This window comes from Vigna unguiculata, chromosome 8 (genome assembly GCF_037176805.1).
Source record: "Vigna unguiculata cultivar grain cowpea cultivar isolate G323 ecotype 2 chromosome 8, ASM3717680v1, whole genome shotgun sequence".
In the NCBI taxonomy this organism is placed as follows: Eukaryota; Viridiplantae; Streptophyta; class Magnoliopsida; order Fabales; family Fabaceae; genus Vigna; species Vigna unguiculata.
Genome location: NC_140799.1, coordinates 1,871,661 through 1,885,385, shown reverse-complemented (window position 1 = coordinate 1,885,385; position 13,725 = coordinate 1,871,661). Strand labels below are relative to the sequence as shown.

Below are 13,725 nucleotides of genomic sequence, written 5' to 3'. Positions count from 1 at the left end.
GAAGAAGCAAATGATATTACGTAATTACTTGTATATAATTATCTGTTATTTAAAGGCTTCTTTAGAGATTTTATTTTAGTCATTTCATATTAAGGATTACTAATATTTTTAATTATTAAGATTCATTAACATCCTGGAAATAAAATAATTGGGATTTTGATTTAAGAATTTCAATGTTATTAATTTTGTTTAAATTTTGTAATGATTAAAGTAATTATTACAATTTTTTTTACCAATTTTGATGGTTACTAGTAAATAAAATTGAAAAAGAAATTATTAAACCTAAAAAGACCAAAGTGTTTCCAGAAACAGTTGAAGTTATGAAGTATACGAGGGCTAAGTTAAGTACGAGAGTTAACTAACAGTTAGCGGTGTTAGTTAAATCTATGTCCCAAAATCCAACGGTTGGAAATGAATGTTGTTGTCCCCAACAAAAGTTGATCACGTCACGTGTGCCTGAACGCTATTGGTGTACTAAGAATTGAGAAACTATGATTGGCAACTGAAGGACAGTACCGTCATTTCGCAAGAGCCACCAATTGCTGACTCCTTTAATACCAAGAAAGAAGAAGAAGAAGAAAAAGGAAGAGAAGAATAGCTCCACCACCACCACCATGGCCCTAACGGACCTTTTCACCGGAGAGATAGCCTCCGATCTCTGGAAAATGCTCATAACAATATCCCGAAAGGCTCTCCGCTGCAAGTCCAGCGCGGAGCAACTCATCACCTACGTGCGCGAGATTCTTCCCACCATCGAGGAAATAAAGTACTCCGGCGTGGAGCTTCCGGCGCCGAGGCAGTCGCAGCTGGACCGTCTCTCGGAGATTCTGCGCTCCGGCGTGGAGCTTTCGCACCAGGCGCTGTCGTCCAGCCGCTGGAACGTGTACCGGAACTTCCAGCTGGCGAAGAAGATGGAGAAGCTGGAGAAGCACGTGACGAGGTTCCTGCAGGTTCCCATGCAGGCGCACATACTCGCCGACGTGCATCACGCGCGGTTCGAGATGGCGGAGCGGTTCGACCGGGTGGAGGCGTCGAACCGGCGGATGGAGCGGTTTCTGGAGGAGATGAAGATCGGAGTGAACGGGGGTGGGTGGGTGGAGGAGGCTGTGAAGAGCATGCAGGAAGATGAGACGTGGGTGGAAGGGTGTAACGGGAATAACGGTTTCAGTGTTGGGTTGGACTTCGGGAAGAAGAAGGTTATGGAGATGGTTTTCTCTAACAATGATGCTGATTGGATTGTCGGGATTTGCGGGATTGGTGGCTCCGGGAAAACCACCCTTGCCAGAGAGCTCTGCAGAGACGACCAAGTCCGATGTAAGTCCACCATTCCACCTTCACCCATCATTAAAAAGAAAAACTTTTTTTTTTTCCTTCTTGGTAATGTGAATGCAGCTGACGAAACACTAAATCAGTTGTTTCAGTTAAAAAGTGATTTGCATGAATCAACTGACACAGACTTGTTTCAGTTTAACAAGCAGTTATCGTGAATCAATTGATACAAAATTGTGTTCTTGAATTTAAAGTTTCAGTATGTAGGAGCAGGATTATTCCTGTGAAAAATATTTAATCTTGTTCAAAAGAATCGGGTTCTGAACAGAACTTTTAAAAACCTCGGGGGAGATTATGTTTATGATGTTAGTTTCACGTTTGATAACCGACAATCCTATTCTTGTATATTCGTGTCTGACAAGATTGCAGTTTTATAACTTGAAAAGGGTGAATGCATTTGTTGTCTGTTTATTTTGTTTAAAAGTGTTTCGAGAGTGTGACAGTTGCTTTTTGCAGGTTATTTCAAGGACAGGATTTTGTTTTTGACCGTGTCACAGTCTCCGAATGTGGAGCAGCTGAGAGCGAGGATCTGGGGACACATCATGGGCAACCAAGGCTTAAATGGAAATTACGTGGTTCCACAGTGGATGCCACAGTTCGAATGCAAAGGGGAAGCTCTAGTTCTTGTTGTTCTTGACGATGTGTGGTCGTTCTCCGTGCTGGAGCAGCTTGTGTGGAAAATCCCTGGCTGCAAATTCCTCGTGGTGTCTCGATTCAGATTCCCAACATTCTTCAGTGCGACTTATCACGTGGAATTGCTGGGTGAAGAGGATGCTCTCTCTCTGTTTTGCCACCATGCTTTTGGAGAGAAGTCAATTCCTTTGGGTGCTAATGTGAGCTTGGTGAAGCAGGTAATGGATGGAACTGAAGTTGTGTTCTATGTCCCTGGTTATTGATTAAGTGCAGAAACCAAAATCCTGTGATATATGACGCGTTTACCTTCTCTTGTTCTGTGTTTGTATCAACAGGTTGTGGCTGAGTGTGGAAAACTTCCACTGGCTCTGAAGGTGATTGGAGCTTCTTTGCGAGACCAGAATGAAATGTTTTGGCTGAGTGTTAAGAGTAATCTGTCTCAAGGTCACAGCATTGGTGAGTCCTATGAAATCAATCTGATTGATAGAATGGCAATTAGTACAAACTACCTGCCAGAAAAGATCAAAGAATGCTTCTTGGACCTGTGTTCTTTCCCTGAGGATAGGAAGATCCCTCTCGAAATTCTAATCAATATGTGGGTTGAAATCCATGACATTCGTGAGGCGGAAGCATATGCCATTGCGGTTGAGCTTTCGAACAAGAACCTTCTAACCTTAGTGAAAGAAGCACGGTACGCAAATTGCAGACTTAGAAATGCATTTCAATGTGTTCATTTTCTTTTCATTTATCTCTTATCAGAAGCATTATTCTAACACCCTTTTGATCATTTTAACCATTCAGTGCCGGGGGCATGTATAGCAGCTGCTTTGAGATCTCTGTGACTCAGCATGACACACTGAGAGACCTTGCTCTTATTTTGAGCAAGCGCGGGAGCATTCATGAACACAGAAGGTTAGTCATGGCACAACGAGAAGAAAATGGACTACTCCCAAAAGAATGGTCAAGATTCCAGAACCGACCCTTTGAAGCACAGATTGTTTCAATTAACACAGGTATGTACAAATATCAACAACTCATGATTATCATAAACTTTCTGTCTGGTTGTGTGATTCATCTGTGATGAACTTCAAATTGCAGGTGAAATGACAGAAATGGATTGGTTTGAGCTGGATTTTCCCAAGGCTGAAGTGTTGATCATCAATTTCACATCCAGTGATTACTTTTTACCTCCCTTCATCAGCAAGATGCCAAATTTGAGAGCACTGATAATAGTAAACTACAGTACCTCATATGCTCGCCTTCACAATGTTTCAGTTCTTATGAATTTGACCAACTTGAGGAGTCTCTGGCTTGAAAAGGTTTCCACCCCTCAGTTTTCAGGCACTGTCTTGAAAAACTTGAGCAAACTATTCATAGTCCTCTGCCAGATCAACAACAGTTTGGATGGGAAACAGTTCCCTAACCTCTCTGAGCTCACACTTGATCACTGCAATGATCTAACATACTTGCCCTCAAGCATCTGTGGAATAAAGTCACTCAGAAACATGAGCCTCACAGACTGCCACAATTTGTCTCAACTACCTGTTGAATTTGGCAATCTAAAATCTCTTGAGATCCTCCGTTTATATGCTTGTCCTGATCTAGAAACACTTCCTCCTAGCATGTGTGAGATGAAGAAATTGAAGTACATTGACATTTCTCAGTGCACTAACCTCACATGCTTCCCTAAAGAGATTGGTAGATTAGTAAATTTAGAGAAGATTGACATGAGGGAATGCCCTATGATTAGGTATTTACCAAAGTCTGCAGTGTCATTACGCTCTCTGCAGCTTGTAATCTGTGACGAGGAGGTGTATGGAACATGGAGAGATGTTGCTGAGATGGCCAAGTCAAATGTTCACATTCAGGTACCAGAACAACACTTTGATCTGGACTGGCTTCAAGAATGAAGAAGCATCACTTCCCACAATTCATTGTATATACTTGTTCATAGAAAAAGGAAATTTTCTTTTTTCCCACAAGTTATGGTATGACACAATCTTAGGTTCCTGTACTTGGTTATTGTCAGTTTAGTTAGATAACCGTAACAGACAGAAAGTTTCAATTTTTAAAAGCATCTTTTCAAAAACCACATTCCCAATGTTGATTGTTTGAGATGAGTTAAACAAGAACACAAAAATCAAAGTATATACACACACACATATACCAGGGGCGGCTAGAAAAAAAATGAAAATGGACGAGTTAGATTTCCAAAAGGAAGTGCTTTTCCCATTTTGAGTTGGAAAGTTGAGACCATAATGTTGGAATTTTGAGACCACCATCATTGTCTGTGTACATGTGTACATATACATTGTACATGTGCGACCAGTTTCCATCACATGCCTCCACCCAAAGGCCATGTTGTGCATTCAGATGAGAAAACGCGTAAAGAGAAACATAAAGACAAAAACTGAAAGCAACCTTTGGATTTTGATTCACCACACTCGCAAAGGTTGCTGTCATGTGTCTACCTTGAAGCTTCCTTCTTATCTTTCTTCTTTTTCACTATTGAGGTTTTGGTCAATGTCTTTTTTTCATTATTTATCCTCACACATTGTTCAATCCGTATATAGTGCAAGTCAAGCCTCCCAAGTCAACATCATCATCATCATCAAAACTTCTAAAATTAATTTTTGCATCACCTGTGCCTGACTTTCAAAGACACTTATACCCTTGTGTATGAGTGTCAAGCAATTTTTTAACGCAGAATATGAAGCATAAGAGAGACTTGTACTTCAAAATAAGAGAAGTTTTATTTATATATATGTGAAATACTACACCTTCAAGGGTGAGTCCCTTTCACACCTACCCAGGACATACTGCACTCATCTGAGTCGGTTTTAACCATCAGCTTTGACACCACTTATTAGATTTAGAAAGGAGATTTCACTGAAAAGATACAACACCAATGAAACCTGAGTTCAACCATATAAAAAATTGACACCACTCTCAACCCAAAATCTTATGACAATAAATTTATAGATATTTTATTTTGATATAGTGCTCTACTTTCTTATTTCTAACAAATATGAAACTTACACTATTCCTAACCCTTATTGGGTATTTAAAAATAAGTGGCTAAGGTTTATTTGAGAAGTTACAATCAGAAATATCTGCATTAAGATTTTTCAAATAATTTTATTTTCTTAGGGTAGCATTACGCCATGCTTATGCCTTATGCATGATGATGCAACTAAGAAATATATATGTCATAAACAGCGACACAATTGACATGAAAAATGTAATCACACCACTCAATCTGTTGATTTTTCTTTCATCCTATTATAGGGTGATAAACTGATTATCGAGGACTGAATTTAAATTAATAGCATTTATTTTAGTTAGGTCACTTTCTTAGGGTAAGACTTAATCAACTTGGACCAACAATCGGATTTAAAACTTAATATATAAATAAAACATATAAATTTGGACATTATATTTAAAACATATAAAACATGTCTGTTTTAAGAAATATATCTTTATGTTCTTTAATTTAATGAATATAGTCCAAAATTGTTTTCAAGTTTTGAATAAAATAAGAAAAATAGACACCAAACCATCAGTGTAAGATAACTAAGAACATTAACCGTGTTCTGATGAGGAAATTGAAAATCAAAGGTTTGATATTCTAGGAAAGTCAATTTTCCTCAAAATTTTATTCCCTGTATGTGTGTGTGTGTCAAACGAAGAGAAAACACAATGCATGATGAACTCACAATTCAATTTTAATATACATAAACAGATAAAGCCTTAAACTTAAGAAAAACAACAATAATAATACTGTCAGTGATACAATTGAATACTCTATTCCAAGTCTTTGATTAGAGCATCAGCATCATCCAACTTGGTGATGAACAAAATCTACCATCTCAAAGTGAACTTTTGCACTAAAGAAACTACTATATAAAGAATTGGAATAATTTGCACTCTCCTGCAGTAAAAAGAAATGCTCATATTACATTTTTCTCACCTGCTATCATCAAATACACATTCTTTTCACTTGAAAGATGAATATCTTACAATTAACTATATTCTTATAGAAGTGAAATTATTAGATTTTTCCTCAACAGAGATAGCAGTAAGTTTGAAAACTCAGAACAAAACAAATGAAACTTTAAAAGCAACAGTAGAAGTATTTAGCAGTTCATCATACCTCATGAAATACTGAAACCAATAACAAAATGTTTCAAAAGTAGCTATTCATCATTCTAAGACCTTAGGAAAAAGCACATCAGCAATAATTCAGTACTGTTAAGTTCATTTGCATTATAAAGAACTAAACTGCATCTCATTTATCTCGTAAAAAAATCAAGAGTATTTTAAATAAGAGGAGAAAAAGTAATTTGAGCATCTTTCTGGAGTAGTTTATCCAAAGAATTACTATTCCAATCCATTTATACAAGGTAAAATTTGGCTTCTGAGACCACTGGAGGAAAAATTTGTTTACCCATATTTTACAAGGTCATTTCATTGTACATGAAATTTTGAGAATTAAGCTCACAGAAGGGGTTAAGTAGAAGCATATATGAGTACTTCAGAGAAATCTGGTGGGCATATACTCATTTATCCTGAGAGGTAAACGGTAGAACTCATCATTTCTAACATCTCCCTTTCTATTCTGAAAAGGACCCCACCATGGAAGTCCTCTGTCCACAGCTTTAGATTTTCCTTCAAGTGTGTTGTCAATTAGGGTTCCAACAATTATAGCCACAGTTGGGGCAGAAGAGAATATGGTGTTCAAAATGTCATTAAACTGTTGTCACATAAAACAAGGTAGGATCAATCAAAAATCACGTAAATCAACACATAGTTACAACCTTAACCATGGATTAAGGAAAGCTGATATGCCTAATAATGACATTGAATGTCGAAAAATGAGATTTTTAAGAGTTACTTACCCATCCACCATCTGTTTTAACTGGACCATGACCATCTGGTGCAGTGTTAGTGACAAAGTATTGTTGAACTGATATAGCTAGAAACAAGGTTATCCCCAGAACATAGATGTTTCTTATGGAGTTGGTATTTGCAAACTGTATAAAAGAAATCCCAACAGAAGCTGCAAAAAAAAATCAATAATGAAATATAAGGCCTGCTTCTGCAGGTCAACTTTATTGTGATTTATGTAAGCATAGCAGCAGCACCTACCCACAATACCATACAAAACACAGTATATAGCAGCAAATATCGGTAGGGGAATCGATGCGAAAAAGGCTCCAAATTTCCCTGAAAGAAGAAGTAAATTGATTACACCAGAAATGTAAAACTGAAAGAAAAATCTAGTAGCCACGTGAGTTTCAGGTGGAATATAGTACCGAAAATAGAGAAGAAGATCATGAAACCACATGATATCTGCACAACTCTGCGGCTCCCTATATGTGTTAGACCAAGTAGGCCTACATTTTCACTGCAATCGTCAAAAAATTTGTTAGATTATTACTCATACAATTCTTAATCTAAGATAAAAAAATGACATGTGGGACATGTGGAGTTCTTAAGACACTGCTTTCTTACACAGATACAGTAGTACCAACAACAGAACCAAATATGCCTTCAATCAGCATGCCAATACCCTGCCATTTGGAAGGGTGAGAAACATGAGTCAGTGATAAGTGTTACATGCATATCAAGATTTTGCAACAATATAAAAGAACAACTAAATTAATTGTTCAGAAGCAAGAATCACCTGAAACCCAATGCTTCGGCTGAGCACATGTGCAGGAGGTGGTGTTGCACCAGAAAGCCTGGCTGCAGCAAAGAAAGCACCAGTTGACTGCATTCGAAATTTCATCAAGGAGAAAACTCCACATTAGATTATCAATTTGATGAAAATTGACAGAAAATAATGGCATATATACAGAAAGAATAATAATAATAATAATTTTCCACAGGGCAAAGCTGTCAAATTCTTCAAAAGTGAGAATGAACATAAATTATTAGAGCTACATGTAGCATTCAAAAAATTAAGGAATAGTTGATAGACCTCAGCAGAAGATACAAGTGCAGCCCCCATCATCCCAAAGACATGACTAGCTCTGAAAATGGGGGTACCCCACTGGAATGGATATGGAACTTTAATCCTGGAATAAAAAATCAATTTAATTGTTGTTATAAAGTTCCAGAAACAGCACTGAAACTCAAATAAACTGTTGAACTGATTGTTTTGTGAACATACCATGGAGCAGAAGACATAAGGTAAGAGCTATCAGTGCGACAACTCACTCGGGTCTGAGCTTTAGCAGTATTATACGCACCTGCGACAGTAAGGATAGCAGCAAATGCCCATATGACAGCGATGCAGAGAAGTAAAGCAAACCTCTCAAGTACATGATGTGCAGCATGATGAAGACGCTTCAAATACTGTCATACAGAAAAGAAAAAGGGCATACTAGTATCAAAGAAAAAACTCATCTAAGAAATTGTTTCGGACAAGATATAAACCTGTTGTGTTATGACAAGTAGAATGAGCATAGGTAAGCCAATTTGCACACAATTTGCAAGCTGCACAGAAGAGGAAAGATGAGTTCACAAATTCTTCCAAATAAGGTCATGTTAGGCATCACTATGAACTTTGACATCTCAGCTATGCTGCACCCCAAAGTCCATCAAGCATTTGCCATCACATGAAAATTTACTAAATAACCTGTTTATGTCTTTTACAATAATATTAAAGGAAGATCATTAGGAATATTTACCAATGGAAAGCCCCTGGAGAACAGACCAAGACCCACCACACATACCACAGGTACAATACTAATGGGACTAAACAGCCTGTTCAGATAAGAAGATTAATTAATAATTTACAATTAAAAATAACTAAAGATGTTACTTTAAACATTGACCATGAACTTAAAATAAAAAGGGAAAACAAGTCATGAGGTTTACCTTGTCAAGTTTCCCCATGTCTTGCTAAACCCAAGGAAGATATTGACGAAAGAAGAAACAATGAGGGATCCTTGAATTGTTCTGATAGTGTAGACGAACCTCTACAAGCGCCGGTGTAATAATTCATTAGCAGTTTGATTCACCATTTTCACGTTAGAGAAAACAATTTGCTCAACAAAAAAGACAAAGTATAATGTTAGCAACATGGCCAATCTAAGATGACTACAAAGAAGCCCCTCAAGGTTGAGACCATTCTGGATTATATCTCTAGTTTCACTACCACTACACCATCCAATACAACACTAACACCACCCTCCTTGCATCATCCTCATATTAAACTTGAGGTTCCACAGTTTGACAGCCACGATCCCTTGGGATGGATGGTCAAAATCTTGCAATTCATCAACTATCAAGGAACCTTGGAGGAAGTGCAGCTCATCATTGCCTCCTTCTATACGGAGGTTCCTGCTTTAAGCTGGTACTGATGGGTGTTCCAGAACAAGGTTTATTGCGGCATGGCTGGGACTTCTTCAGGCTCTCTAAACTCAATTAGTTTCGTCCCACTACAATGATCCTAAAGGCACTTTGTTTAAGCTTGCCCAAAATGGATCTTTAATCACTACCTTACCATACCAAATTTGAGTGCATTGCCAATTATTCTTGCACCAGCATTCCTAATGACCTGCTTTGTATTAGGTCTATCTTCGGAGATCCGCCATGAGGTACAAGCTCACCAATCCCTTTCACTTCCTCAAGCCATAACTTTGGCGAAACTTGAGAAACCAAGCTCAAAGACTGGCGTCACAATTCCTTGGTGCTCTTGTCAATTCCCAGTATCACCTCCCCCACCGATCCAGCTTTTAAATCTACCCTGTACTAGCTTCTGTTTAAAACCCAATCTTAGAAAATCACCACCTCTAACATGAGGAGGGTCTCCGATGAAAATCATCGTCATAGAGGACATTTCCTCCCTCTAATCAGTTAAACAAAAAATGACCCATCATTCCCAATTCTATTTGAAGATGTGGCCTCTCACCCATTCCTCCTATCTGCCTCTCTAGAACACCAGGTTCCGACACACTTCGCATCCACTGCTAATTTCACAATTATTGTGTCATGATCCAGATTGAAAGTGGCAGCAGACATTTTATTGTGCAATCTTGTGTTGTCTAACACCTTGGCCTTCCCAAGGTTTCTAAATCCTCTCTCTATGTTATGTTGGGAGTTGTTCACTTTTAGATCACCAGCACTTGTCCGGCTATTACGTATATACCGTAGTCCCTATGTCTCATGCTGGCCCTTTCGTCCTAGCCCTTTTTCCATTCCATAAGCATTCCAATCCAAACCCTACCCTTGTAAGAAGGCTTACTGCTTTTTGGTTGTTGCAAGGGTCGATGTAATTGAGGGTTGTCTGCTACTAACCTGTGTAATGGTAAGTACTAGCACCCAAGGGCTTATCTTCTTATAGCATCGCCGTAGCGGAGGGGCCTAATGCCAGTCTTCGAGGCAGGCGAATCGGACTAAAAGGAATAGGTTTCCTATCCCCTAGGTGGCAGAGCAACCTCAAACATCACATTAGATACAGGGCCACATAACACAATCAAGGTGGACTTCCATCTCACTCCCTCAGCTTCTGTTTTTAACACATGGGCCACAATGGAATATTTCATGTCAATGTCCCAATTGGGCCCTAACAACATTACCGATAAGTTGGGCTCAACAACATTACGTACAAGTTGGGCCTTCCTTCTGAAAACATGACTTGTGAGAAGTGGGTGGGATGAAATTCATACACTATCACATTGAGAGGACAAGGTCTTTTCCCCAGTGGGAGAAATTGTTAGTGACATAATCCGTCATAAGTCAGTGGTTCCGCATAGTCAAGCTGAGAGAGAGCCATTGATGTTCATCCACTCATTCACTCAGGTATAGAAACATATTTGGCGCTAATTTCGGAAAGATGGTCTACTATTAGAAAAAGATGTTTCGTTGTTGGGGAGATTAGGGATTCCATAATTGAATTCAATTAAAAAAACAGAAAGATCAGTTTTCCAATAAGATTTTCCTCTAAAGCAGTGATTTTCCCAAATGCCTTGGGTATTTAATCTTCAGGCTTCACAGTGAATTCACCTATAAATATGAGCGCAATTTAGCAATTTAGGTCAAACTCACTTGAACTTCGAGCCAGAATTGCTGTAGCTGTCCGCAACAGTTATTTGCAAATGTTCATTATTGTTAAATTTTCTTTTTTCTGGTGGTGTATAAAGAAACCATTTTATGGAATGGAGGAAGAGAGAAAACTATTTTCTATAGCACTAGAGAGTAGAGTAGATAGAATTATCAGTTTGATCTATCAGTAACCTAGCGCATACACCACCAAAACTGTAGTGCAAAAGTGTTCAGTTAAGGGAAAAACAACAAAATCTCAGAACAAACAGTTGAAGAAAGTCAAGCATAATGCTTGAAACAAAGAGAAGACATTGGCAATCAAGTAAAAAAGAAGAGTCAAGGATTTACCCACTACTTAGAAAAATCAATAGATAGAAAGTTTTTCTTGGAAACCAATTTGGAGGAACATAGGTAACAATAAAAATAAAAAGTCACACATTCCAATGTAAATTTTTCACCCTAGAATCTTGAATAATGAATCTTAAAGAAGTAGTTAGCATTCATTTTCTTTCAAATAAAGGTAAGATTCAAATTTCTGAATATCCTAGAATATTTGAAATCAACATAAGTATATCATTAAAAGTTGCAAGTTAAAAGCTACTACCAATATAATCATATACAAACCTCATGCTCAGAAGGGAATGTTCTGTCTGTGTAATCGTTTATAATGGACAACACTGGGAGTAAAAAAGCAAATGATCCACCCATCACAGTTGGAAGCCTTGATCCAAACAAAGTCTGAAGCAGTGTGTTCACCCCAGACATAAATAACAATGACTGAATAACACGGGCCTTGTCACCCTGTCCAAAAATAGCAAAGTTTCATATACTTATACCATAATTTATACAACAAAAACAAGAACAGTAAGTACTATAATACAATCTTTATATTATAAATTTCACTTACATGGTTCCCACCCATTGCAGGAACCAGCGTGGTTGCAATCAGAACAGTTGTTCCAAGCATCACAATGTAGTGCTGAAAACCCAGTAGAAGCGCCTCCGCTATCAATTTTTTTTATGCAATCAAAAAGGTGAAAACTTTAAGAGACATGCATCAATATCATCATAAGATTGAATCCCAGAATTAAATTAATAAACTTTTCACCTAAAAGATTCTCAAAACTGACAAGAGAAAAAAAACAAAGGACCTTTTTTTCTTAAGAGAATAAAATCAGAGTGGAATAAAGGTTAACATAAAGCAATCTGCAAACATACCAAGTTACATAAAATTGTTTTATTTATGATAGAGACACAAAACTGAGTAAAAAAAAAAGGAACTTTTACATGAAGAGATTCCTATTTCCTAACTTCTGTTGACATCAAGGGTATCCTCTCTTTTTTCATCTTGTAACACAAAAAATAAATCAAAAAGGGTGGAAAAAAAAGTGAGAGATACTAACGCCAAGAAGGATTTGAGTGGATGCAATAGTGAAGCTGCAAGAGTTGTTCAGCTGGATTCCACACTGGACCTCTAGAAAGTGCAAGATTCGGTGGTGGTGGACCAGCCGGAGGCGCCTGAACTGGTGGCGGTGCATGGTGGTGCTCCTCACCCATCTTTTTTTTCAAAGAAAAAGAGAGTCTTTGTGAGAATAATTTGTTTCAGTTTGTGGGTAATGAAAAGAAAAGCTGTGAAATGAAAGTGTGGTCTTTTTTTATGCTGAATGAAAGGGGTGTCTTTGAAACAAAGGAAAGAAAGTAAAATGTATTGAAGACAGAGTCTTTTTCTGATTTCGAAAAAAAGGAGTTATAAGCTTATTAGAATAATTAAGTAAAGAGTTGTTTTTTTCCAGAAAAGTACAAGGAAATAGTGAGGAAGGAGTTACTAAGGTTGCGTTTTATTGTTGTCGTGTTCTGGGGGAAGTATTTTTCTCTTCTTCTTTCTTGTTTGGTTTGAGATTATTAATGAGAGAATGGGTTGAATGAACACGTGGATTGCAGTGAATTTTTACAGTCTTCGAGGATGTTCAAACCTCTTCACATTACACGCACTTTGCATTGAAACACTTCTCCAAAATTCAAAATTTACCGTTTGCCATTTTGTGACACATTTTAATCTTTCAATTCAAATGCACAGTGTTCTTCTTTTTCTTTTTCTTCATTCTTCGGATACAATGTCTTTTTCTGTAGTGAATATGAAACTGTTACTAAACTCATGCATATGATGATGCATAAACTGTTATGGTCCACATCTTTTTGCTCTTTTGACAATTGCACAAAACCAGTCAACAACAAAAAAACAGATAAGCATAAAAAAATGTGGTGAGCAATAAAAACTACAGTTACACTTTCAAGAAGTTTTAGTTGTTTGAAACAGTTGAGTGATTAATCTTTAGTCTATAATTCACCCTATTCAATTATTAAGTGAAATTATTTTACATCCTTCCTTTAATAACTAGGATAGATGAAAAGATTATTACTGTTGAAGATTTCAAATTCAGAACTACTTTAGCATTTAATGTTGTTAGAAGTTACAAGATTGAAAAACAAACAGACATTAATATTGCACCTGTTGGCAATAATGAGTTATTTTCAGAAGTGTATAACTAAAGAGTTTTTTTTTTTTAGATAATATATTAGTTATTGTAGTTAGTAAATATATTATATTATTTATCATTCATAATGTTATCTACAATATGTTTATTAAATGTATGACTTTCTATATATTTAATAATTATTAAACTAAAAAAATGGTACATAAATATATTC

At 37.2% G+C, this 13,725-nt stretch overlaps 2 protein-coding genes across 2 annotated transcripts; one reads left to right on the top strand and one right to left on the bottom strand.

Annotated features, from left to right (window-relative positions):
• The first annotated feature begins 562 nt into the window (after window positions 1-562).
• Window positions 563-3,976, top strand: LOC114194276 (putative disease resistance protein At4g33300). The gene is made up of 5 exons (XM_028084402.2): window positions 563-1,314; window positions 1,786-2,180; window positions 2,298-2,653; window positions 2,764-2,975; window positions 3,061-3,976. The coding sequence occupies exons 1-5, from the start codon at window positions 615-617 to the stop codon at window positions 3,870-3,872; spliced, it is 2,475 nt and encodes an 824-aa protein (XP_027940203.2). The 5' UTR covers window positions 563-614; the 3' UTR covers window positions 3,873-3,976.
• A 2,246-nt stretch (window positions 3,977-6,222) lies between these two features.
• Window positions 6,223-12,740, bottom strand: PDE135 (Xanthine/uracil permease family protein). Its single transcript, XM_028084619.2, has 14 exons — window positions 12,420-12,740; window positions 11,924-12,021; window positions 11,641-11,817; window positions 8,848-8,948; window positions 8,658-8,733; window positions 8,404-8,463; window positions 8,138-8,322; window positions 7,946-8,042; window positions 7,649-7,735; window positions 7,477-7,535; window positions 7,278-7,369; window positions 7,111-7,188; window positions 6,861-7,021; window positions 6,223-6,715 (listed from the first exon to the last, which is right to left on the bottom strand). The coding sequence occupies exons 1-14, from the start codon at window positions 12,571-12,573 to the stop codon at window positions 6,497-6,499; spliced, it is 1,644 nt and encodes a 547-aa protein (XP_027940420.2). The 5' UTR covers window positions 12,574-12,740; the 3' UTR covers window positions 6,223-6,496.
• Between the last annotated feature and the right edge of the window lie 985 nt (window positions 12,741-13,725).

Coding starts and splice junctions, on each gene's coding strand:
- LOC114194276 (XM_028084402.2), top strand. CDS start 615: ATGGCCCTAACGGACCTTTTCACCGGAGAGATAGCCTCCGATCTCTGG. Junction 1,315..1,785: donor CAGAGACGACCAAGTCCGAT/GTAAGTCCACCA, acceptor TGCTTTTTGCAG/GTTATTTCAAGGACAGGATT. Junction 2,654..2,763: donor ACCTTAGTGAAAGAAGCACG/GTACGCAAATTG, acceptor TTAACCATTCAG/TGCCGGGGGCATGTATAGCA.
- PDE135 (XM_028084619.2), bottom strand. CDS start 12,573: ATGGGTGAGGAGCACCACCATGCACCGCCACCAGTTCAGGCGCCTCCG. Junction 8,464..8,657: donor TCTCCAGGGGCTTTCCATTG/GTAAATATTCCT, acceptor TCTTCTGTGCAG/CTTGCAAATTGTGTGCAAAT. Junction 6,716..6,860: donor TTAAAACAGATGGTGGATGG/GTAAGTAACTCT, acceptor ATGTGACAACAG/TTTAATGACATTTTGAACAC.